The sequence below is a fragment of the Passer montanus genome, unplaced genomic scaffold, assembly GCF_014805655.1.
Source record: "Passer montanus isolate IOZ18808 unplaced genomic scaffold, ASM1480565v1 scaffold21, whole genome shotgun sequence".
Taxonomy (NCBI): Eukaryota; Metazoa; Chordata; class Aves; order Passeriformes; family Passeridae; genus Passer; species Passer montanus.
This window is the reverse complement of record NW_024366703.1, coordinates 3,537,568-3,561,509: the sequence shown is the minus strand read 5'-3', so window position 1 is coordinate 3,561,509 and position 23,942 is coordinate 3,537,568. Positions and strand designations below refer to the sequence as shown.

General features: G+C 35.8%; 1 protein-coding gene across 8 annotated transcripts in view; it reads left to right on the top strand.

Moving 5' to 3' along the window:
• PLCE1 (phospholipase C epsilon 1) overlaps positions 1-23,942 on the top strand; it is a 140,238-nt gene that overhangs the window by 69,116 nt on the left and 47,180 nt on the right. For 7 of the 8 annotated variants that reach the window (XM_039708937.1, XM_039708931.1, XM_039708932.1 and 4 more), the window contains exon 4: positions 19,053-19,369. In XM_039708937.1, coding sequence (XP_039564871.1) covers positions 19,053-19,369 — 317 coding nt within the window. Of the gene's footprint in view, positions 1-1,840; positions 1,948-19,052; positions 19,370-23,942 lie in introns of those variants that run through there. The other variant, XM_039708935.1, reaches the window with a different exon arrangement.

Sequence of the window (23,942 nt, the reverse complement as noted above, 5' to 3'; positions counted from 1 at the left end):
TGCTGATGTCTGTGGATGAAGGCTGAGAGAGCAGAAGTTTGTGCAAAGTGATGTTAGTTTTTAAATCAAATTTATTATTTTTTTATGACAACTACTCTTTGGAAAAAAATGAAAAGGGATTCTGAGTGCAGATAGTTAATCCCTGAACAGCTTATTATTGTTTATTATTTCAAAGGTCTGAACATTTGTTTGAATGGACCTTGTAAAAGTAGTGTCCATGGGAACTTTTAAAGTGTAGAATGGAACTTTTTCGGTATGTTTATGTTAGATGTCAGTCATGAGTAGAAAACCCCAAGGACTCAAGCAACAAGATGATTCAAAAGTCATCTCTTGAAGCTTTGGTTTTAGGAAACAAACTAGAAGAGAAAATTTTGTAGGATAATGCTGTTTTATTTCTCCAGACTGAATTTTTTTGCTAAATTCCAAGAAATAATGTACAGTTTACTTAGCAGATCAAAGACATTCAGTTTTTTTCCTTTGGGCTTTCAGATATTTGTTTTTATAACTAGTGAGAAATACTTTAGTATTGACCCTATAATGATGAGAAATGCTTAATTTGAAGGTTCATTTTATATATTTATAGTGAGATGGAATTAATAACATTTATATTTATGAATTAAATTAATTTTAAAGTTTTCTATTGTATCTCCATGAGCATTCTTATGTTTTCATATATAATATGATTTTTTGAAAATTTAAATGTCCTAGTTTCCATCTGGAAGTTGGAAACAACACTAAATTGTCATTCTTGCAATTAAGAAAGATTATGCTTGTGTTGTCAATGAAAAAGTAATGGTGTGTTGGCCAGGTCCCATGATTGTTCCTTCAGTAGAGATTTTTCAGACAAGACATATATTCACCGTATAAACAAAGTGTCTCTGAGTGTACTGCTCGCATTCCAGCTCTGCACAGACCTCTCTCAGACTTCCTGGGGAAATGGAGAAAGCTTTCTTGTGGCAGCATATTGGTTTTCAGTCTTGTGTACTCTAGCAAATTTCATAACTAACTTTTCAGTGATGTAGTCCTGCTGCTTGTAAAAGTGGTGCAAACTCTGTGTAGACAAGGGTAAGGTTAGAAAGAAAAAAAGAAGTGATAAAAGTACCAGAGCCAAATACTGATGAATCCCCCAAATATGGGATGAAGGCAGGGGTTTGGTTTCTACTTACTTTCTGAACAAGGATGCAATCTGAGGGCTATGCTGTCTTTTTAATTCCCCCATTTGTAATTTCTTCAAGGTTAATCACATTTCTGGAAGCCTCAGGGAGGTTTTCCTCTACTTTGCCTCTCAAAGAAACCTTTTTGGATGGTTGCCTAAGTCATATTGTCCCATTAAAGTTAATGCTATTGCCTTTTACTAGAGTTGTTAGTGCAGAGAGCATAATAGCTGTAAAGGTAGGGCATTTGCTAATAAAGAAACACACTTTGTGGTTTTTGTAATGCTTCAGATGAAGTTTCCTAAAACAAAAGTAATTCCATTTATTACTTTTGGCCTGTTTAAACAACATTGATATAAATATAACTTGTACAAAAGCCTGAGTGTAGGGTAACTTATTTCTTAATATATTTAAAGACAAAAATCCAGCAGAATTAAAATCACTCTTGTTTATAACTCTGCTGTCAAAATCAAATGCTTTTAGTCTTAGCAGGATGTATGCTCATCCTTAATTTCTAAACTTCCTTCCATTTGAATCCTAGTGTTTCAACTTTTATCTGGGGAGGTGGGAAACCTGACCTTTCAGTGAGCCAGCCAAATGCATGTCTTCTTCATGGCTTACACAAGGCATGTCAGTTATGCATTTTGCCACAGTTTGTAGCTTTAAACTGAGCAGCTGTTGCCTCACTGTTAGTTTGGACAAGTGCAGCGTGGAGACTTTTCGTGGCACTGAACTACCTGCTCTTCTGGCATTTTAGGAGGAATCTAAGATTAAATGGAAGGCACATTTGCTGGTAAGATCTGCCCTTCTGTGGCCCATAGTACCCAGTGCTGTTATGTGCAGGGAGTTAAATCAAAGTGATAGTTTTATTTCCAGAGAAGTAAATTGAGTGCCGGTTTTCTGGTCTTATTTTAGATCTATAATGGCTGCATTTAATAATAGTGCTGTAAGGACACAAAACTGTTTCTAGGTGGAAAATGAAGTAAGGATTTAATATAAGCAATATGAAGTAATGTCTTAACTGTGTATTTTGCATTTCAGCTTGTTTGAAATGGAATGCAATATTTCAAGTAATTTAGGAAAATTGCATTGCATTTACTTGGTTCACATTGCAACTATATCAATATTAAATTATGTTGTGGGATGTTCCTTTGTTTCTTATTCTACAGAAACAAGTGTCTGTTGCAAAATTGCTGGACAAAATACGAATTTCAGTACTTTAAAAAGTACTAGAACAAGACAAGTATTTTTTGCCTAAAGTATATAAGTTACTCAAACATTACAAGTTCATAACATGTTTTTGGATGTAGTTGCACTGCTGCTTTTTCTTTAGTGAGCTTTTCTTCCTGGATCTTCAGTATACACATTTATAACTTGCAAGCAGTTTTTATTTCGTGGTTGCTTAAGGCAGTTTACTTTTTTTTTCCTTTCTGAATGACATTTATGTATAGTAGCATGTAACAGCGATGTTTTGCTCCTATCTGGTTATAAAGAAACACCTCCATTTGCATGTTTTTTTCAAGTGGCATTTGTAACTTGAATGAAGGTTCATAACATTTTACTCCGTGAAAGGAATGTCCTTTATGTGCTATCTCTCCCATTTCCCTAATCTGGCTGTTGGCTAGAGGCTATGACAAGCATTCACCATTCGAAGTGATAGTACCCATCGCAATAGGAAGGTTGTCTTGGTTGTCAACACCTTTATTCTCACCTCAGTGATTTAGGCAGCACAGAAAAAGAGCACCCTGATATCATGGGTATCTGTATTAATCGTAAAACAATGTGGTTTTGGTGTATCCATTCAGTGAGTGATAACAACTCTGAGATAACTAGAAGTATTACAAGAAAGGGAGTGAAATTTATTTTAGTTAATTTCAACTCAGACCCCTCCCTTTGGCTGTTTTGTAATGTTTTAGCTTTGATTTGAGGTGGAATCGTGTAAGCATTTTTCTAAATATTAAGCTGATATGAGGATTTTTCTTAGGGCATAATTGGTTTAGCTTTTATTTAAGAGGATTCATGTCGACATAGTTTTTGAATGTTTAGGTGTTTGCTTTTGAAATACTAGTTATGTATACAAAAGCATTGCTACATATATTAATAATTCAGAAATAAGTAATTTGCCAGGAAGATTTATCAAATGCAAATTGAAAATGTTTCAAAGCAATAGAAGAAGAACTAGGATACAATTTGATGCTAAAAGTACCTTTCATTTTTTTCTTGAGCTTAATTTTAAGGGCTTTGCACAACTCTACAGAAATTACATATTTTTGTCTACATTTCCCATTAAGTTATTGCAACAGATTTCATGCACACTTTCATGTTTCTTTGTAAGTGTTGAGATCTTCTAGGAAAGGGATCGATCTAATGCTGTTGCATTATGTCTCCTCTCTTTGTTCCCATCCATGGGCTGGAGCGGGTCTCCTAAGAGCATTTTTCTTTGAGGGGGGAAAAAGAATTCTCAATCTAGAAAAGCTATTACTTCAAATGCCTTTATTATGTTACCATTAGATTTAGAGAACATTTTATTTGGAGTTGTTCACCTGTATTTGCTTGTTCAAATTTAAATTGCAAAGCTCTGCAGAGAAACACATAAAATGGTCCTGTGGAGGGCCAGAAGTTGGGCTGGATGATCCCTGTGGTCCTTTCCAACTCAGCATGTTCTGTGATTCTGTGAAAAATTTCTTTAACATGGATATTGCCTTTTAAAAGCAGAGGAGTTATTGAAGTGTCATAAATATTTGTAACTTATTCCACAATATTTTGTGGAATAAGTTACAAATATTACACAATTTTTTCAAATAAACGGATCTTGTTATTAACTTCTAGAAGTTTCAAGTTGGAATTCAGAAGAATTAGAAGAACTAAATCATTACAAGAGTTAGTTCTGTTCTTGTATTGGTGTAGGCACTTGGCTGATAAAATGTAATTAACATTTTAGGAACTTATTTGTGGTATTATACTTTAAAGTACTGTGAAATAGTTTTGTTATTATTTAAGTTGTTATTATTTAAGTTGAAGTGTCTTAAATTTGAAAAAAACAGAACCTTAGAAGTAGAATCTTCTTCTAGGCTTTAGGTGTTCATAATATGCAGTTCTGTAATTGCCATGAAGTAGAGGAATCAAATTAAATCATATAGTTCATGTCTACCTCATAAGTACAGTATTTGAATATAAAACCTCCTTATAGATACTAACAAAACTTCTAAATATGTATTGAGCACAAAAAAAAAAAAAGAGGTGCTGGTTGTGTTGAAGATGGTGGTAGGATTTGCATACAAGGTCAGTGTTTGGGAGAGAAGTCTTCAGGTATTTTCCATAACCATATATAGAATGAATTTTTCTAAAAAAGACATCAAGGGGAAAAATGAAAATGTAGTTTGAATTCTTGTTTGTAAAAATAGAACCAGAACTATGTCAGTAACTAGGATTTCTGTTTGATTCCAAATCACCAAAATATTATACTTTCTTTTGTTCAAAAGAAACAGATCCTTCAAAAACCAAAACTTTGCTTTGAACATCAAATATTGGAAAACATTTCAGAAAGCTTGAGAAGAAAAAAAAGGTTAAGTGATTGCATGGCTGACGGCACATCAAGTTTGAAAACAGGAGGGCACTAACAGCATGTTGTTTGAGAAAGCAAGAAAGCTCATAGAATTGCAAAGCCTAATGTCAATGTTAGCTGGTCTGACATCCTTCTAAGCTGTCTCTATTCTAAGCTCAGTAGTCAAAAGGCAACTGTGCTACTGTACAGCCTTCTTGAAGAAGCCTGGGAGCTATCATCCACATGCACAGCTTTTCCCAGTGGTCACTGACACTCCAAGAAAGAGGGTGGCACTTCTAGTTTGAGTTTGTCTGTCATCAAGGATCAATCATTTGTTCTTGTTATGCATTTTTTCTGCTGGATATTTATTTTAAATCTCATATATTTCCCATGTAGGCAGGTGCTTACATATCTGCTACAGTCAAGTCTCCTCTCAATTTCACTTTATTGAACTAAAGTTACACATTTCTGATCCAATTCTCTTTCTCTGGGTCTCACTATTGAAGCCGGGAATGATTTTATAGCTCTCTTTGGTTTGTTTGTGTCTTTAAAAAATACAGAAAAGATAACTGTGTATTACTGGTGTCATCCATGATCTGTGCAGGGCGACCTGTTTTTGCCAGCACCACCTCCTAAAAGCTCATAGACAAAATTTGGTTTTAGGGTCCCATCTTACTTTTTCAGAGTATTAACCTTAGGAAAGCAAAACTCCGTTCCATACACAGGATTTGCAGTTCTTATGTCTAGAATACTTCCTATTTCTATGATGTGTACACTAACCTGAGTACTTGCTTTTTTGTTAAAGTCAGGTTTGCAAGGTAAAATTATTAACTACCATGTAACATTCCAGGAGTAATTTGGGTTGGAAGGGACTGTGCTGGTCTTAAAGACAAAAGTGCTTTATTTTCCCAGTTGTTTTATTTTCTTGCTGTATAAACAATATTGTTGACACGGTTGGCCCTAACTCCATTTAAAACCTTAACTTTAATACAGGAAGGAGGAGCACCACAAGGAAGGAAGAAGAGTGTTAATTTTTGCTATGTGCTTTTACAGAATGAATTAATGGCATTTGAAGTCTTCAGGCTAAGGGAAATTTCTAAAAATCTGAGGAAGGTGATAGTTTTGAGTTTGTTTTTAGATGGTAAAATCACTGGCTTTGAAAGTTTCCTGTTAGGAAAGGACTGCAAACACCCTTTCTAGTATAATCTGCTAAAGCTTAATGACAAAGACACAATTCATTAAGGAGTCTTGTGACTGTTTAGAACAGCTTTTACGTAGCAAGTGTATTAATCCTGTGAAAGCCAAATGTAATAAATACTTTCATTTTTTTACAAGATAGCTAGTTTCAGCAGTATAATACAGAGCTATACTCTGTTTGAACACAATTTTGTATAAATGCATCTTTTTAATTTACCTTATGATGCTCAAAGGACATAAACTAAAGCAATTACAGTAAATAGTTTCTTATATAGTTGCTTATAGCAGGGTTTAGTCTAATCAGAACTATATCAATTTACTAGTGAGGTTGTAGAAAAGCTTGCAAGAATAAATAAGTACTTAGAGCATTTATATTTGAGGTAGGAAGAAGTAAGTAATATTGAGGCAAGTCATAGACATTGAGATTGTTTAGATCTCTATTATGATGTTAAGGTTGATTTAATACTTTGTGTAGTCTATTGTTTTACTTCTCTGACTTCCAGACATGTGCCTGCCCTGTTCTCTGCTGTCTGCTGTATTCCACTAATCCCTCTCTGGCTTAAGCTCCTGTGTCGTAGAGTAGATTTCAGTTCTAAAGCTAAATCACACAGGCTGCTCCACTCTGGAATTTAAAAACATACGAAAGAAGGAATTGAAATCTTTGCAGCTTTGACTTTTTGGCAATTCTTGTTATTGTGATGAGGTTTTTTCATTAAGCTGCGTAATATTTTTGCTATCCAGTACTACAGAGCCTTTCTTGGACTTCAGAGTTTTATTAAGCATATCAGCATTTCCTCTGGTAGCTCACCTAGCCATGTCTGTACTTCATAGCAGTCATGGCTCTCTCTGAAGTGGTGAGGCAGCCCACGATGCCATTGGTCCTTCAGTTGTTGATATAGCTACTGAAAGTACATGACTGTGCATTTGATGTGTTCTGTAGGTCTGTGAAAGAACTTTGATTATATTGACCTGAGTTTTAATGTGTATTTCTCTTTTCTGCTTTAAAATGCCTCTCAGGTGTTCTTTGAGTTGTGCTTCTGGCACGGCCTTTGTGATTCCAGAAACCTTGCTAAGAATAGCTGTCTAGTAGCAATACTTTCTTAAAAGAAAAACTGGCATGATATAATACTTACATAACATCATGAATGTGACTTACTATGATGGGAAGTTGTAAATTCATGTTAATCCCTTATAAAAATAGTGTATGAATTTTCCTTAGCTTTCCATCAGCTTCCTCGTGAGAAAAATGAGCTTGTTAAGGATGCAGGCTGTTACAACCCTTTTGACAATTTTCTGGTAATTGACATAATTTGGTGTTTGCATTGAAAGATACCTTTCAAAATTACCTTTTAAAATTTGGAAATTACATTCTAGAGTAAGGAATTGCTTCTTTAATTTAATTCTGTAAACTCATTACAGAATCTTTTTCTTCACTCAGTAAATTTAGCGATGGTAATTGGACTTTGCCAAACAGGTATTGTACTACACTGGAAACTTGCATTCAAATTGTAAATAAGGAAAAAATGTGAGACTAAGAGGATTGTTGCTATTCTAGGCAGAGAGATTGGTTTTACTCTTCCGGAATTACAAGAGGAAGTAGTTTACAGAAGAAAAGAGCTGAATTACTTCCCTTCTGGAAAAAAACAACAAAAAAAAAGCCAACAGTATGGCAATAATTTTACTTTATTCCTCTGTAGCTACAGACTTTGCTTTTTTCAGGCTGGCTTCCTCAGTTGTATTTTAACCCTAGGAAAAATGCTAATTTGACATACTGTACATTTACATTTACATATTCACCAATAAGCTTGAGAAAAGACTGTGTCTGGGGGAAGAGAAAAAGAATATAAACTAATCCACACTAAAATAAACAATAAACATGTATTAGGAAAGCCATCTGTGTTTTGCCTGCATGGACCCTTTTGCATGTTGTTTTTCCTTGCTTTAAATTACCTGTTAGTAACATACCTTTTGTCCTGAGAGCACTCAACCCAGGATACTTAGCCTATTAATACTAGCTTTGAAGATTGTCCACTTTTAATTCCAACCACAAGAAAAAAGTATAAATAATATATAGAATACAGTAATCCAAAATAGTTCAGTTGGAAGGGACCTACAGGTCATCTAATCCAACTGCAGTAGCTAGCCTTAATTTTTTTAAACTAAAATTTAGGAGTTTTTATCCAGGAATACACATAAGGATTACGGCCAGGGCATCAGCTGTGATTTTACCTCTGTGTTTCTGTGTAATGTAAACAGGACACAGACCAAATGATATTTTGTAGGCAGACACCTGAGGAGGAGTAGCACAGCTCTGACTGTGTTGGGGTACAGTGGAGGTACCTGATCCCTATGGCAGTGCTCTGCAGGACATGCAAGAGCCCTGGACTTGCTGCACAGCATTCCCAGTGGCTGCAGGTTACTGATTGGGTCATCATCAGTTAATGACATATTCATTTTCACATCTGAAACATCTCCCTCTCTTTTTGAACAGTTTCAGTGAATACTCTTTCAGTGTGTCTTAAAATACTTTTAAGCCATTTCTTTAATAATGAAGTGTGAGTGCTGAATGGTTGTGAATTATGACTATTAGCTTCGCCCTTCACCCTGTTATGCAATCCATCAATTTATTTCCAGTTCATAATTTTTCTCCATTTTTGGCATCTTTTTCAATTAGTGTCCTTGGTTCACTCATTTATTCTTGTGTGAGAGAATCTTTTCATATTTTCCTCTACATTGTGGATTTTGAACTAGGAGGTAGAATTACTGCAGTATTTCTTTTTAGCAGCATAGAACTCACTGTTCTTATTAACTCATTGTTAAGCATCTTTATAAATTATGGTACTGTCTTTAACAGCCCTTAGGCCATATTGTTCTTATTATATTCTTCCTGCATACACTGCTGACACAAAACTATTATCACAATAGTTTTGTGATATTCCATTACAAGTTTTTTACTAATAAATCGTGCAGTTTTCTCTGATGTGTCTTAGGGCATTTCTATGTGTATGTTTTTGTTTAAATACAGGTATATTTCCTGGATTTTGTTTTTGTTAGAAATCTAAAAATATTGGATATTAAATTGAATTATAGCTGCTACAATAAATGTCCTATTCACAAAATGTTCTCATTATCAGGGAATAATTGGAGCCTACAGTAATTGAATCATCACCAAAACTAAGTGGTGAAGGAGCAGATTTGTAGGTACTTCAGTTATATAGAGGTTGAATTTATATTGTTCCAAGCGTAATATAAAATAAGTGAAAAAGTTTCCTTAGCAGATCATACAAAGAGATTTTGTACACAGGTGCACAGTCAACAGTATCTGCTGTTAGTGGTTTTATTGTCTATCCATTTTCTGTGAAATAGTTACGTAGAGGACAGGTCTCAAATAAACTCGTGTGAGAAACAGATTCTGTTTAGGGAAATACTGAAAACAGGCCAGAATGATGAAAACTCTGAACTGACTGAGCATTTTTCAAGTGTATTCCATTCTTTTAAAATTCTTTCACTGCTAAGCTTCAGGGCTTAAATCAGGAACATCTAATCAAGTGTTGTTTTTACTGGATGTGGCTTGGATTAATTTTGTTCCAACAATCAGTAAGAATAATAACCAAAACACCTTATGCAGCAGATTTGCCTGCCCTTTGGTCTATGTGGAAAATCTGGTAGCCTGTCTCATGCACTGGATTGTGTTTCCTTTGAAGATTCAAAAGGCAAGAAAAATTAGTTGTAAGCATTATACACTTACCAGATCTTAATTAATTCTCATGTTATTCTTTGACATAAATAAAATTAAGTTCTCAGGTTGGCATCTAGTGTTCATCTTGTATTGCTAGCGCCAGAGGCAGTTTAGTGTTTGCTTCACTTGGTATGACACTGAAGCCATAGGAAACATTCTTACTATTTTTACCTTGAAGGACTATATTTAACGATTGTTTTCCAAACTGAAACAGTTTGCATTTGGATAGTTATTTGAATTTGGGCATTCCTGTGCAGTATTTGGAACACTGGACTAGATGGAAGCAAACCATTCCTGTTTCCCACCTATCCTTGAAGGGTCACTGTCGCATATAATCTGGTCTTCAGGATAACACCAAAGTAAGGAAGATAGGCTTTTTACAGAATGTATTTCTGGGGATCTTAAAGCCAAAAATGAGTTTTAATATGTGTTTATAGTAATTTATAAAGTTGTGCAGCAAGGTGCAAACTTCAACAGATCATTAATTAAATGCAAGAATTGCTGATGTCAAAGTCCACTGCATTCAGGCTGGAAAGAAATGCCTCAAGGCTGAGGCTCTGAACATTGAAAATGCCTGTTGCAGTTTTACAGTTATTTACATTATGAATGCTATATTTTGCTGCAGCTACAGTTTGTATGGTCTTTTAAAATTAAAATGTTCCTAAAACAACAACAAAAAAGAAAATACAGAAGATCAGTGTCATAAGCCCATGCTTTAATGGGTACCTAACTTTATATACATCTTATTTTTAACATCCTTCTTTTCCATAGGTGTGTGTATATATATTCTCAAACTACATTTTTGTTTGCATTTTCTCCCATACTCACTGATTTATAACAGAGTTCTTTAATTCTTAAAATTGAAAAGCTTTTGCATTACATAAATGGAAAACAATAGAAGTAAGGTTAATTTTTACTGTCTTGATAGAAATACTCAAACCTAACTTGAGATTCTTGCACTCTGTCTAATCACTGGATATTTCTTCATTGCAGCATTAACTCAAAGTTGTATGCATTTTAATTTAATTTTGAACAGCAACTCCTGTTTTGATTTTGGACACACTTTGTATCGGTTTTGGGAGGTGAGGTTAAACCTTGAGTTCTGCTTTAACTCAAGCAGCAACGAGTTCATTTTGCAGTGAGAATTGTACAGTTCTTTTTCTACAACACTTTTTTCTTCCAAAGTAAACTAATAAATCCTCCCTTTTGACCATTTTGTTCTTATGGGCTGGAATTTATCTGGTAATTTACATGTACATTTGTTTAGCATTTGAACTGAGCATTCCATATGCAGTGCTGTATTTATATCCAGATCTTAAAAGGTCTTGAATACAGATGCTGCACAGAGAGCCATCCTGCTGGTGTGTGTTGCTCAAGTCAAAGTCCTGTTAATCTACCATTGTGACAACCTTCAGGAGAAAGATTTATGAAATATATGTGAAAGTGGAATATTTCTGAAATCACTCAGGATTTTTGCAGAGGAGGGGATTCATTAGATGGGATTTCATTGCGGGGAAAAAAATTAAACACTCGAAACCACTTGAACAGCAAGTATGGTGGTATCATAATAATCTCTTTCCAGCCTTTTCAGATATCTGTAACACTGTGGTATAAAAGTGTAGATTTAGAAGATCAGTCATTATAGCCCAGAATCCCTCCTCCCAGCCTTGCTGGTGATGGTTGCCTCTGAAGCAATGAAATCTTGTGTCTGGTCTTGCACAGTGCATGCTGCAGCATGTCACAGCAAGACAGATGGCATGTTGGTATCAAACAGCTTTTGAGAGCTAATTTTCAACCAGGCATTCACAGTCTATCTACCAAATTATAATTAAACCTTCTTCTGGCAGGTGTTCTGAAATCAGGATATAGTTTCATGAGTTACAGCAGTAGGTGAAGGTCCCCTAAAATAGCAGGTCTCAGGTGGCCCGTTGCCATACATGTAGACTGGAAGCAATAAAACTTCTTTCTGACTAAACATGTACATGGTGGATCTCTTCAGACTTCTGGCAGCATTGCTGATTCATCTCTCTGTAATACCTATAAGTATGTCTATGTTCAGCACACCCTGTGTAACACAGGGTGCTCTTTCTAGTTGAAATATCATTGGCTGCCCTGTTAGCCCCAGGCACTGCCTTCAAAGCCTATTATTTTAGGTGCAGAAGAAATGTTTACTGGCTGGGTTTAACACACAAAAACCACATTGATTCTTATGCAGATATTCTGGAGCCATTGCTAGTTGTACTTTTCTGCATGAGGATGCAGTCTCAGCTCTTTGCTAGCTGCCCTGAAAATGGAAAGGAATTGGAAAATCAGCATCAAATTGGATGAATTTTGTTCTGAGATCTTCTGATTTTGCCAAATCAAAATTAATTTTACACTGCTTCTCGTTGCATCTTTTTTCTTGGGAGTTTACAGCCAGAAGAAAACCCAGTGGATCTATTTATTATGGACAAGTCTGTGACTGTTTTTGTCAGTCAGTACCAGCCAACCTGCATACAGAGAGGAAATGGTTGGTTAAATGTGTTGATAATATATGGTAATTCAGAGACAAGCAGCCAAGTTCTCCTGTATGCTGCAAAATATTTTCATGAATGACTCAGGCTAGTGGAGTGGTAAAAGCCCTTGGATACACTTCCAGAAATCTGAGCAGGAGTGTGGCTGTAATTACACACGGCAGTGTAGCTGTACACTAGGGATGATGGGAGGCAGGCATGGCAGTTCAGGTGTGGTGAAATCATGGTGATGCTTTGAATTCCTTTCATGTATGATGTCAGTGCTCATATTTCACAGAGATTTCACAGGGTATTCTGAGTTGGAAGGGACCCAAAAGGATCATTGAGTCCAGCTCTTAAATGAATGGTCCATACAGGGATAGAACACACAGCTTTGGTGTTATTAGCACATGCTCCAGCCAACAGAGCTAATATCAGTATATCTAGTTTAGAGCCAGGATCTTCTAATCTAGCCATAAGCAGAGTTTAAATAGGTTTTCAAGCTCATACTTATGGGTAGGAACTTCAGAGAAATGTAAGGACTGCTATGTAGTTGTTAACTCAAAGTTAATATATTAATAAATACTTCATGCTGATCATCTTTAAATCAACTTTACAATCTGAATGACTGTTTTGTTGTGCATAGGTTTTACCTGGTGAAAATGTTTACCCAACTTTTGTGGTTAAAGAGAAAAAAAATTACTTCCTGTACGTGTGCATCTCAACTGTCCTAATAATTATGTCACTTTTTTAGACAAATTTGTTTCAAGTCAGAAATTACATAGACAGATTGTATTTCTTAACTTTACAGTACTTTCATGGTTTTTTCTCTGGGATTTCATATGATTGATGCTATAATTGCAAAATTTAAAGTGTGTTCAGAGTCTGGTTTTCAAAACTGAACTCTTTGCCAATTCCTAATGCAAGAAGTGATTTTAGGAGTGACTGTTGTTACAATCACTCCATATCTTTCTTTTTGCTGAATTCCACTATTCAGTCAGTTCATGAGTCAGGATTTTGTGGTATATAATGTGAATTAATTCAGTTATACTTCAACATGCTTTTGCCTTTTTAAAAAATCCTCTCCAGAAGTTTCATAAATCTGTTCAGCCATAAAATCTCAGCCTCAGTACAAATATCTCTGTGTTATAGTTTCAGGGTTCTATTTCCAGCAAAATTATTTTCTACATGTGATTTCTACCTTTTTCCCTTTCTCTTTGTACTATAGAACCTATTGTTTCTTTCACCTGGCCCAATGTGATAACTTGCTGCTGCTCCCCAAGAGAAGATCACCTTTTTCTATGTCTTGCTATTGCTATGACTGAATGAAACTCAAAGCAGGCATTCTTGAACTAGCTGTGAAGTTTGCTGTTTCTCTTCCAAACCTGAAAAGGATCCTGTGCCCTCGGAGTGTATCAGTAATCTTACTTGGTCTAACAAAAAAAAATTCTACAGACCCTAGCTCATCTCTTTTTCTTCAGGTTATCTCCATGTCTTCTGCTTGCTGGTGCTTAGGTCCTAATGAACTCCAGTTTTATTTAGTGCAAGTACCCTGTACATCAGAGCTCCCCTTCCAATAATAATTTCCAATGTGTGCTGAGAGGCAGTTTTAAGAGGTAGCCTATATTGCTAGATTTAGTATATGGAGAGAGAACCTGACTGTCTTCTCATTCTTTGATTACTTGACTCATAAGTAAATTTGAAGACGAAACGGATCTATTGATTTCAGTGGTTTCTATAGTGAGGTTGAACTTGGACTTGGTCCTGTTCTGTGTCAAGCTTCCCACTAAGATAAATATCAGGCTCTTTAATACTGGAGTGAGTTGTTTGCAGTCAAAATTGATAATGGTGAATTCATGTTTATTAAGGAAGAGAGAGATATTTTTAATTAGATAGAAGAGAATCAGGAAATTAACAAAGGCTTGTTGGTTTGGTTATTACGGTATCGAGATATGTTGCATCCAAGGGACAACAAAACAATGTTATCCCAGTTGTGCTGATCTGTACTGGAAGCTGGTGTTCAATTAAACTACTGTATATTGCATAGGTGTCTTCTGCCTGCGAAGCTTTTATTGTATTTTTCCTCTTTTTTGAATAAAACAGTTCTACATTTTCTATATTGACAGCTGTTCATCTGCGGCTATTTCTTTTTTTTTTTTACTGTAGTCAGTTTTTATTTTCTCACTGTACACGTAATCCATATGTTCTCTTAAAGCATATGAACAGTTTGGAGGATATCTGTAGCACAGCTTACTAAAAAGGCTTCTATTAGAATCCATTGATTGCACACGTTTTAATATCAGCAGAGAAAAAGAATCCTCTGAAGATTTTTCTATACTTTCAGTTAGATTAGTATAATGTCATGGAAGCAAAGCCTATTACCAAAAAACTGTCCAAGTGAAAAGATATTATAATAGGTCGAGTAATTACTTTTATTCTTACAGCTATTGAGATCCATCTTTTGCTCTTGGGCACAATTTGTCATAATCACAAGCTCTTTGCCAGTAGCCTTCTAGAGAATGAGCATGTTGTTAGGGACTATAATTTTCACTTTACTGCTTTAAAACTGTGTTTTGAATGTAAAGATAGAATACTTTTTTTAAAATCAAAGTAAGTGTAGAAAGAAAAGAACCTAGAAAGAAAACTAAGACAGAAATCCAGTTATTGAATCTTTCAGTTCATCAAACTTTGTTGAAAGTAGATTTTCATACTCTAGGCAGGCTTACTCTTTTTAGATGGCATTCATTTAAAAAATGCAGAGACTTTTTCCTGGCATTCTGTATTTTTCTCCTATTCTTAAAAAAAATTATTCTTTTTGTTAGAGAAGAACTTTTTGTTCCCAGGGAATCAGTGATGACTAAGTCAGTCCAGGAGTCCTTTGTTAAAGCTAAGCAGAGGTTATCTTGTTTTGTTTAATAAAAGCAATGCTTGCTGTATATCTGCTTCAGTTGTTTATCAGCAGGATAACCAAAGCTATCAATTTTGGCTTTAGGCAACTCGCAAATGACTAGTCTGGGTCCTCATTTTCTTGTAGTATTTTTAGCATTAACTTGATGTGGTAGAACACCAAAACCAGTATCATTTACTGCAGCAGCGGCAGCTTATTTTAGTGAGGATTGTATCTTGCCTTAACTGTAAAAAAACTACTGCGATTTGGGTCTGAAAGCAGTTTCATTCTGCAAGTTACTCTGAGGAACTGGCCATTCTTTAAAGTGCGGAAAGATACTATCTGTTTCCTGAAGAACACAAACTGACAACACAAAGCTGGAGGATTTGCGTATGAGACTGGATAAGGAATTTTATAGCAGAAGCAGATCCGTTCCGGAGTGAAAAATGGTAGAAGTCTGAAGCATACACACACAAAAGGATGAAAAAATAGTCCAGGAAAAAAAACTAGCTTAATACAGGCAAAGAGACAGAAAATAGGCTTTCATGCAGAGTGTAAATCATGGAAGGTGGTGAAGTTGAGAATAAGGATCCTGGATTTTCTGTGATAAAACACAGAAGACTGGAATGAGGAAAGATATCTGAATCTGGAGGGATAAATTATGCCAACAACCAAGACTTGCAAAGATGTGAATCATGGAAGAATTAAATATTTATAGGTGTAGAAAAAGTCAACAGAAATAAGTTATTCTACTTACTTAAATAAGTTATTTCTACTTCTTCAATATTTATAGCCATACTTTAGCCATGAGCTGTGTGCCTTCAGATTTCTGTTTAGCCTGCATTCCTCTCCTTGGATATCAGCTGCATTTTTGCTGCAGCAGCCTGTTCCATGTGCTCTCACATTACAGAGAGAATTTACATAAAGTTCTTCCAGTTTAATGAAGAATTGAGAAATGCTAGTTTGAAATTCAGTGTTTGGAATCAGGAAGTGTTTTATTTATTTTCAATCTTCTTTCAAATCCAGCAGTACTAGTGGCTGCTCTTGAGTCATCTTGGCTTCACTTCCATGAAAAGATTTTCTTTTTGACAGCTTCATTTTTTTGTTAGAGTGAAGCTGGGTTGTGGAGATTTCATTATGAAAGATGATAGTTCCGTTAAAGGTAGTTTTGTTAAAGGCACTCAAAATCCCTGCAGTAGCTTTCTGCTGGATTTGATCAATGGGCAGTCAGTCTAATATGTCAGTTTTGATGAGATATTTATTCCTGGTGTTTTATTTATCCCTGGCAGTATACAGATATGCTTTAGAGCCAGCTTTAGCTGTGGTCACTTTGTGGTGTTGAGCCTTGTTCTTAGATGTGGGAGGTTGTGCTAAGTGGAGCCTGAAGGGTGATTACACTTAGGCAAGGTAATGTGCAAAGGATCATGATCAGTGCTATTGCAAATTCAATGTCAACTTTTGCCAGATTTTGAGGTCTTTGTGCAGAGTATAGTTGGTACAATGATGGAAAAGGTGAATTATTCAGAATGCACCTTTAAACCTCATCAGCAAGCAGTGTGCAGCTTGTCTTCACTCTTATGTTATCTCTCTTTCATCAGTCACTAGGCACTCCTTAAAGAGTTATATCTTCCTTTCCTGCCATATTGGCAGCTATAAGGTATTTACGGCTGTATTTACCAAACAATGGTGGATTTGCAAAGCACCACTGTCGCTGTGGAGTTGCAGTGTCCATAGTACTCACTGCCTGTTCCTGTGGTACATCATCACCTGCAGCCAAGCCATCATCTGAGCTGCCTGGCCCAACTGTCCTTTCCTGACCTCGGTGCTTGTTCAGAGACTGGAGGTTTCTGACAGCTGCAGCTTTTTACCAGTTGGGATGTGTTAGTTGCCTTCTGGGAGCGCATCTTCTGGTGCAGTTTTGTCTGAAAATAATCAGGTTTTGGGTTTTTTTTTTTCCAATAAGACTAAACTAATGCACAGTAAATAAGGATGCTTGGGAAATGCACTTCAGAAGTCCATTTGTGACCTAAAATAAATACACAATATAGACACAACCAAACACCCACCATTTCAATGGTGAGCTACAGGGGAGGCTGGTGCAGGCTGTGCTTTCTTTGCCTTGTGTGGGTAGGGCTTTCATGCACATGGAGTCAGTGAAACACTGTGACTTCTAGGGAGCAAATAGGTGTTGGTGGGTGTTTGTGTTGCACCTTCCCTATCATCCTCTTCCTGAGATAATGCTGGTTGCGACAGTGACAGTTCAGTCCATATATGTAAAGCATGTGTAAATACATAATACTTCTAATATAAAATGAGCATTGTATTTTGCATTGTTTTTATTTATGCATAAGCTTGTGTTCTGTTGGAAAGTCAAGAATAGTGCACATGACCTTTTAGTGCTTTTTATTACAAAACCTCTCAGAATAGTTCTGTGCAGGTCGAGGCAGGAAACAGAACTGAAGTCTCAGGTAGAACTGAAGCAAAGACTGCTGAAAGGGAGCCCAGGAGCTCACTGCACTCCACCTGTTGCCAAACCAGCAGTGACATACCATGGTGTTCATAGCTGGCTTTTCCCCCTCAGTCTTTGCAGCAGGTGTTTCAATGACAGAGATTTCTCAGTTATCTACAGATACTGTGCAGCACTTCTTTATTATCACTGAAGTTCCCCGCTATATAACCAAGATACTGCTTGTTACAAATTAAACCCATTATATTTTTTGCTTGCTAGTGTAGACAGAAACAATTTGTCTTTGTTCTTTTAGAAGTTTCTTCTGTATTTGAACATTTCTTCAATAGGTTCTTTTATCCTAAAGACTTTATTTAGGGGTACTGCAATTTATTATTTGACTTTCAGTAGACTATATTAAGAAAAGCCAATTTTCTGTCTTCTGAACTCCCCTCTGATTAATAATAGTTTGCACAAAATTACTTAGAGTGGAAAACTCATGTAGCATATTTTATATTTATTATAAGGGACTGAATTTTAATCAGTCCTTATGAACTTTCTTAAAGAAAAAAATTTTCACCCTTTATCACATGAGAGCTTATAGGTATATTGAAAATTGTGTGTAAGAGATAGCTCTAGGGTGTAATTCCATTATATGTGGAAAAAAATTTCTGAAGGTATTTCATGAAGCAATGCAAAAAAACAAACTCCTTTTTCTGGGAATGATAAAGAGCATGTAATACATGGCTGTGAATGTTTTTACATTTAAGTAATTATTGAAAAATTTTTCAGAGAACCCATTCTGAACTTATCTAGTAAGAAGACTCACTCACTATTTTGGAATCATTGTGTTGATATTTCATGCTTCCCACACGATCTTAGAAAGCTTGTCTTCTTCCTTCTTAGGAAAAGTTTTATTTTTCAAGAGATATCACTGCTGGGATATTATAAAACTACCATGAATGTTTTGTATTACAGATAAAACATGCATGCTCCCAAATATATGCATTTTCTAAGAGGAATGAAAAATATTTTGTAGCTTTGTACATTTGGTTTCACGATGCAGCAAGCTCAGATACAATTTATCTTATAGCAAGTGGATTATGAGCAAAAATGCTGGCCCACATGGGTTTTCAGTTATCACTATACATTATTTCTTGTGGGAATTGGGTCTCAGTGCCCCAGTCAAGGCCTCAAGCTGCTTTGCGCCGTGCCTGTTACATGGAGGCAGAGCAGAGGCACACTCTGGCAGATGATCCCTTTATTTGAGGCTGTGACGAGGCTGTGGATGCTGGCAGAAGGTGTTTGGATGTTTCTGGAAGCAAGTGTGTTTTGGCAGGTGGCTTTACAATCTCCTAACTCTAGTTGCCCTACATCTAGCCAACACCAGATATGAAGATATGGAGACAAACCTCACGCAAAAGAACGTATTAGGTTGTTTAAATAGAAAGAAAGTATTTACAATATAGTGTATTGCTGAGTAAATGAATGAACAGTTTAACAAACCAAAATACCAAGTTGTCTTGCTTTTGCGCAGCACAGTCCAAGAGTTAAAGGCAAAGCCTAATGAATTTTTGCTTTGTTTTGTTTTAGAACGCCAAGCGTGTGCATCCATGGCTGGCTCCAGCGCCCTTCCCTCCAGCGTGGCCGGTATCAGCAAGGAGCTGATGGAACTGCAGCACCTCATCCAGTTCCCAGAGGAGGTTGCCAGCATCCTGACCGAGCAGGAGCAGGAGCTCTACCGCAAAGTCTTGCCCATCGACTACCTCTGCTTTCTCACCAGGGACTTGGGCAGTGCTGAGTGCCAGAGCAAGCTGCCGTCTATTAAGGCATCCATATCTGCTACTATTCTTTCTTCTCCCAATGGTGAACATAATGCTGTAGAAGATCTTGTGACAAGGTTTAATGAGGTAAAATGAAACTTTTAAATTACTTTTCCTAAGGGTTATTACCTGATGTGTGGGTTTGTTATTTCCTTTATCTCTCAGAGAAAAATCTAGCTATAACAAAAATTTTTGAAAATATAACTGAAGGTGACCAGTTATTTAGCTAAATAACTTGTATTGAATTTAATAGGACCTGTGTGATCAATTTGCTCAGTGAGGCTGGGAAACAGTGGCCTACCTTTTTCTTGCACATTGTAAAGTAAACACGAAGAAAAAAATTACAGACTTCTAATTCTTTGTGTTTATACTGACAGTATGGGGTATGGTTTCAGTCAGTTTATTATTTTGTTTAGGTGCTGGAGTTCTATTTATTTGTTTTGGATTCTTGTAGACTAAGCATGATCTCAGGAGTCAGCACAGAAGTATTATAAACTAGAATTTTCTGTATTTTTTGTAATATAACTATGCTAGTCTGCACTATTTATTTAATCGCTGTGTGTGTCTTTAGCATTGTTATACAAACAAGTGTCACTTGGCATGACATTTTCACTAGCCAAATGTTGAGTTCTTTAGTAAGATTTTATTTTGTTTTCAAGAAGGTAGTCGTCTGACAAGTTTAATAGAAAATTGATTAAGGATTGAGAAAATGGTAAAAAAAATCCACCCAAAACTCCAACCCAAATCAAAAATCAAATCACCTAAATAAAAATTCATGTTTTAGCTGCAGAAACATGGAACAGTTTCTTCTTTTTTTTGGGTGGGATCGGGGGGGTGAACTATGTGCAATGTTGGCAGTTACCAGTTTCTAGAATTGTAGAAGTGGAATAAAATGAAGATAAAGTTGACTTAATGCTTTTTTAGTTTGCTATCCACTGCATTCTTATAATGGGTGAGATGAAAATCATGCAAGTAGTAGAAAAAACCAACATAAAATTAAGTAAACGTAGAAGAATGTGTATTAACCCCCAGTTAACTTCCTGTGTGTTGGGCAAAGAAGAATCAGGGAGTGAATATTGTAGCATGTTTCAAAGTGTTCCTTATTTGTGTGTGTTACTGAGATTTAGAAACTAAAATAGCTTAATATGTTGGCTTCTCTCACCTTATTCACTTATGGGAACATACATAAAAGTTGCAACTATAATATTCAGTCTTTAAAGAGAGCCTAAAAATAAAGTTAAAATTAGCTGCAGTAGCAGTGCTCCAGAAGATGCTGTGGCTGCAGAGGGCTGTAAGTGCTGACCCTGCTGGGGCTTCTCAGCAGGCTGAGGCCAGGGGAGACAAGGTGCCCTGGCCAAGCTGTGCTGCAGCCTGCTGAGGCACAGTGCCAGGGCAGTGTCTTGAGGATGTGTGGCCATCAGCTGTGCAAGTGAGACTGACCGCGATTGTGTTCTGACAATGAAGGGTCACAGGATTGAAAAGCACGTAGGTCCTGAAGAAGTCTTGTCAGAAATGACTGAGTCTGCTCCCTATCAATGACAATTTTAGCATGAAAATTGCCTTTTGATAATATAGTCAGCATTGTCTTTTCATCTTGGAGGTTTGTGACTTTGCAGATTTTGTTGTCTAGCATTCCTTGTTTGGTAATTGTACAGGATAGTTTTTTATATAATTTGAATTAATTCCCAAATATTCAGTACACAGATTCTTTGGTATTTAGTGCAATAGATTATTTGAAGTATAATCTGGAATACATTTTTAAAAACATAGATGTTATATGTTTAAACGGAGTTATTGTAAAATATTTGCTGCTTTTAATAAATCACTGGTTTGCTATATGCTTTATCTTACGGTGGAGTATATCAGTTGCCATAGCCAATCACAAGAGTGAACTCTCAAAATGTCTTTGTTTATAAATGGAAAGAAAATTCTTGTACAAAGAGTCATGATTTTGTTGGCAAAACTCAGTGAGCACTTGCTGATTTTTTTGGCATTCCCTATAGAAATACTGAAGTGTATTTATAATGTAGGAGCCAAAATTACTTTTAGGATGACAGGCTTCTGATACATGATGGGGAAAAACAATTCCATGTCATTTTTCTGTTAAATAATAATTATATTATTTAGAGTATTTTTCATAAAGCAGTATACTTCTTAGTATTTTTTTCTGACAATACATATTAAGGAGGAACACTCTATAAAACTTGTGTAAAATGAAAGTCAATCCTGAAGATTTTGGGCTACGTGCATTCAGTATCACCAACTATAAATAAAGCCTGCAGTCTTTAAGGTTTGATTAAAAATGTAATTGCATAATAGTGGAGCCTTGGGCACAACACGTACTCATCGGTGAGACTCAGCTCATACTTCATTTGCTGCTAATAATATCCAATTGATCTTAGACTCTCGTCTGAGCAAGACTGTAGACCAAGCTAAAGACAGATATTCTTTCCTTAGTGTAATTAAAAGCTGGTTCTGAATTAGTGGCTAGTGTGGGAGGATTAGGGTGAAATACAGTGACATCTACCTTTACAAAACTGTTGGCTCTAAGTCTAAGACTGTGCACTCAGTAGTAGCAGCAATATATTTTTCTGCTCTGATGGAGCACTGGCTATAAGAAGTGTCATTTTCAAGGATGTAAAACTGTAGGAAGAAACTCCTGAGATTCTGCAGTTAGCAGAGCCTTGGCAGCTGGGGAGTTAGGAAAATGGTACGTACCTAGGTGTGTTTTAGGATCCTAACAACTGTGACATACTTTTTTGCCATCTCTCCTTGTTGCTTACTGTGCCTTTCTCTTCTTGATTTACTTATTTTCTGTGGTTCTTGTATGACATGAGTTCACCCCGCTTCTTTACGTGCAGTGACATGTGCTCCTTCCTCAGTTCATATGCCACGGTCTTCCTTGGATTCTGTTTCTTTTTCTGTCTCTTTATCCCCACCAGACTCTTGCTTCTTTATGACTGACTCCCAACCACTCTTGTGCCTGTTACCAGCAAAGCGACCACAGAGACACAAGCACAATGCATATGTTATAAACATTTATGTGTATGTAAACATTTAAAATAATTTCAATCATTGCTTTATATAAACATGGAAAGAGTCTCTTGTAACTTGATGTTTCTGGCTTAAGCTTCAAGTAAAAGAAAACCAATAAAACTGTATACAAACTGAAACATTTAATTTTCCACTCTGACATATGCGAACAGAGCAATTGTGGGTTCTTTGATTGAAAGTTACACCAGATTGGAAGATCATTCAGACAGCTGACTGAAGTTAGTCCTAGTGCTGAACTGAAAATGCAAAATCAGAAGTCAAATGCATAAAGTGATTTTTTGGAAAGATATGGTTGCCAAAAAATAAGCTAAAAAGGTAAAAAAGTTTGAACGGTGCTAGTACAACCCTGCTACTGGAGTGGGTTCATCACACACTAAATCATTCTTAAAATCAATAAAGTTAATTAAAATATGGTTACTTAGGACACTTGGTAATGTTAGTTTTATTTTTAATGGTTAAATTTTGTAAAGGTTTTTTCATTGTTCATTCAAAATACAAATTTAAACTTCACTAGCAAAACAGAGACATATCATTTTACTGAAATAATGGAATGTAAATAAATATTGCAGTCTGTCTCTTAGTTCAGCATTTTTTTGCAATGCCTAAATGGGTTTGCATAATGCTTTTTAAAAGATTGTGTTTGTACAAATATCAAACTCTTTCCAGTCCTTGTTTGGAATAGTGTTTAATCAGATTTTAAATGGTAAATGTTCTCTGTAATGTTATATAATTTCACACAAGCGTGTAAAGTAAACCACCTATTAATAAGATATGCAATTTAAAATATTCAGATATTAAAAATGCATCTGAAAATTATCTTGCATATTATAGCAAGAGCCAAAAAATTTAAATAATTAAACCTCAGTGAAACCCATGTAAAAACTGTTTTATACACAGGACTGTGTATAAATATATATAGACAGATATTCATCAATATGCACTGACAGGTTTGTGCACAGTTAGCAGTGCAGAGGAACTCACTGCAGCCAGCTATTAGTGCTAATGCTGCATACTGCTAGTTTTTTAATTATTGTTTTTAAAGGGAGAAATTGCACTATCCTGATACGCCAAGAATTCTGCTTTTAAACAAAATAATGTTTTTCCCTCTTGCCATGATTGCTGTATGATATCTGCTGAAGGTTATTATTCATGTTCTTCAGATTTTATTCAAATTTCTTGATTTTTATGAAACAAAATTACTAAAACCAGAATGACTTGGTTAAATGTGTGCTGTGCTTATCTTTTGGATAAGCTTATAGATTGCTGTGCTTATCTTTTGGATACCTTGTTTTGTGCTGCTGAAGGTTATTATTCATGTTCTTCAGATTTTATTCAAATTTCTTGATTTTTATCAAACAAAATTACTAAAACCAGAATGACTGGGTTAAATGTGTTATAGATTGCTCTGCTTATCTTTTGGATACCTTGTTTTGTATGCAGAGACTTTTCATACACATACTTTATTTTGTCAGTATTAAAGTTTCTTGCTTTCTTGCTCCAGTTTAGGCACTATTTAAATCAGCTACAATTCGTTGTAGAAAGATATCCATGGCTAATTTATGGTAGGAATTAAAGAAGGCATGTACTGTAATCTCACCTTGTGGTA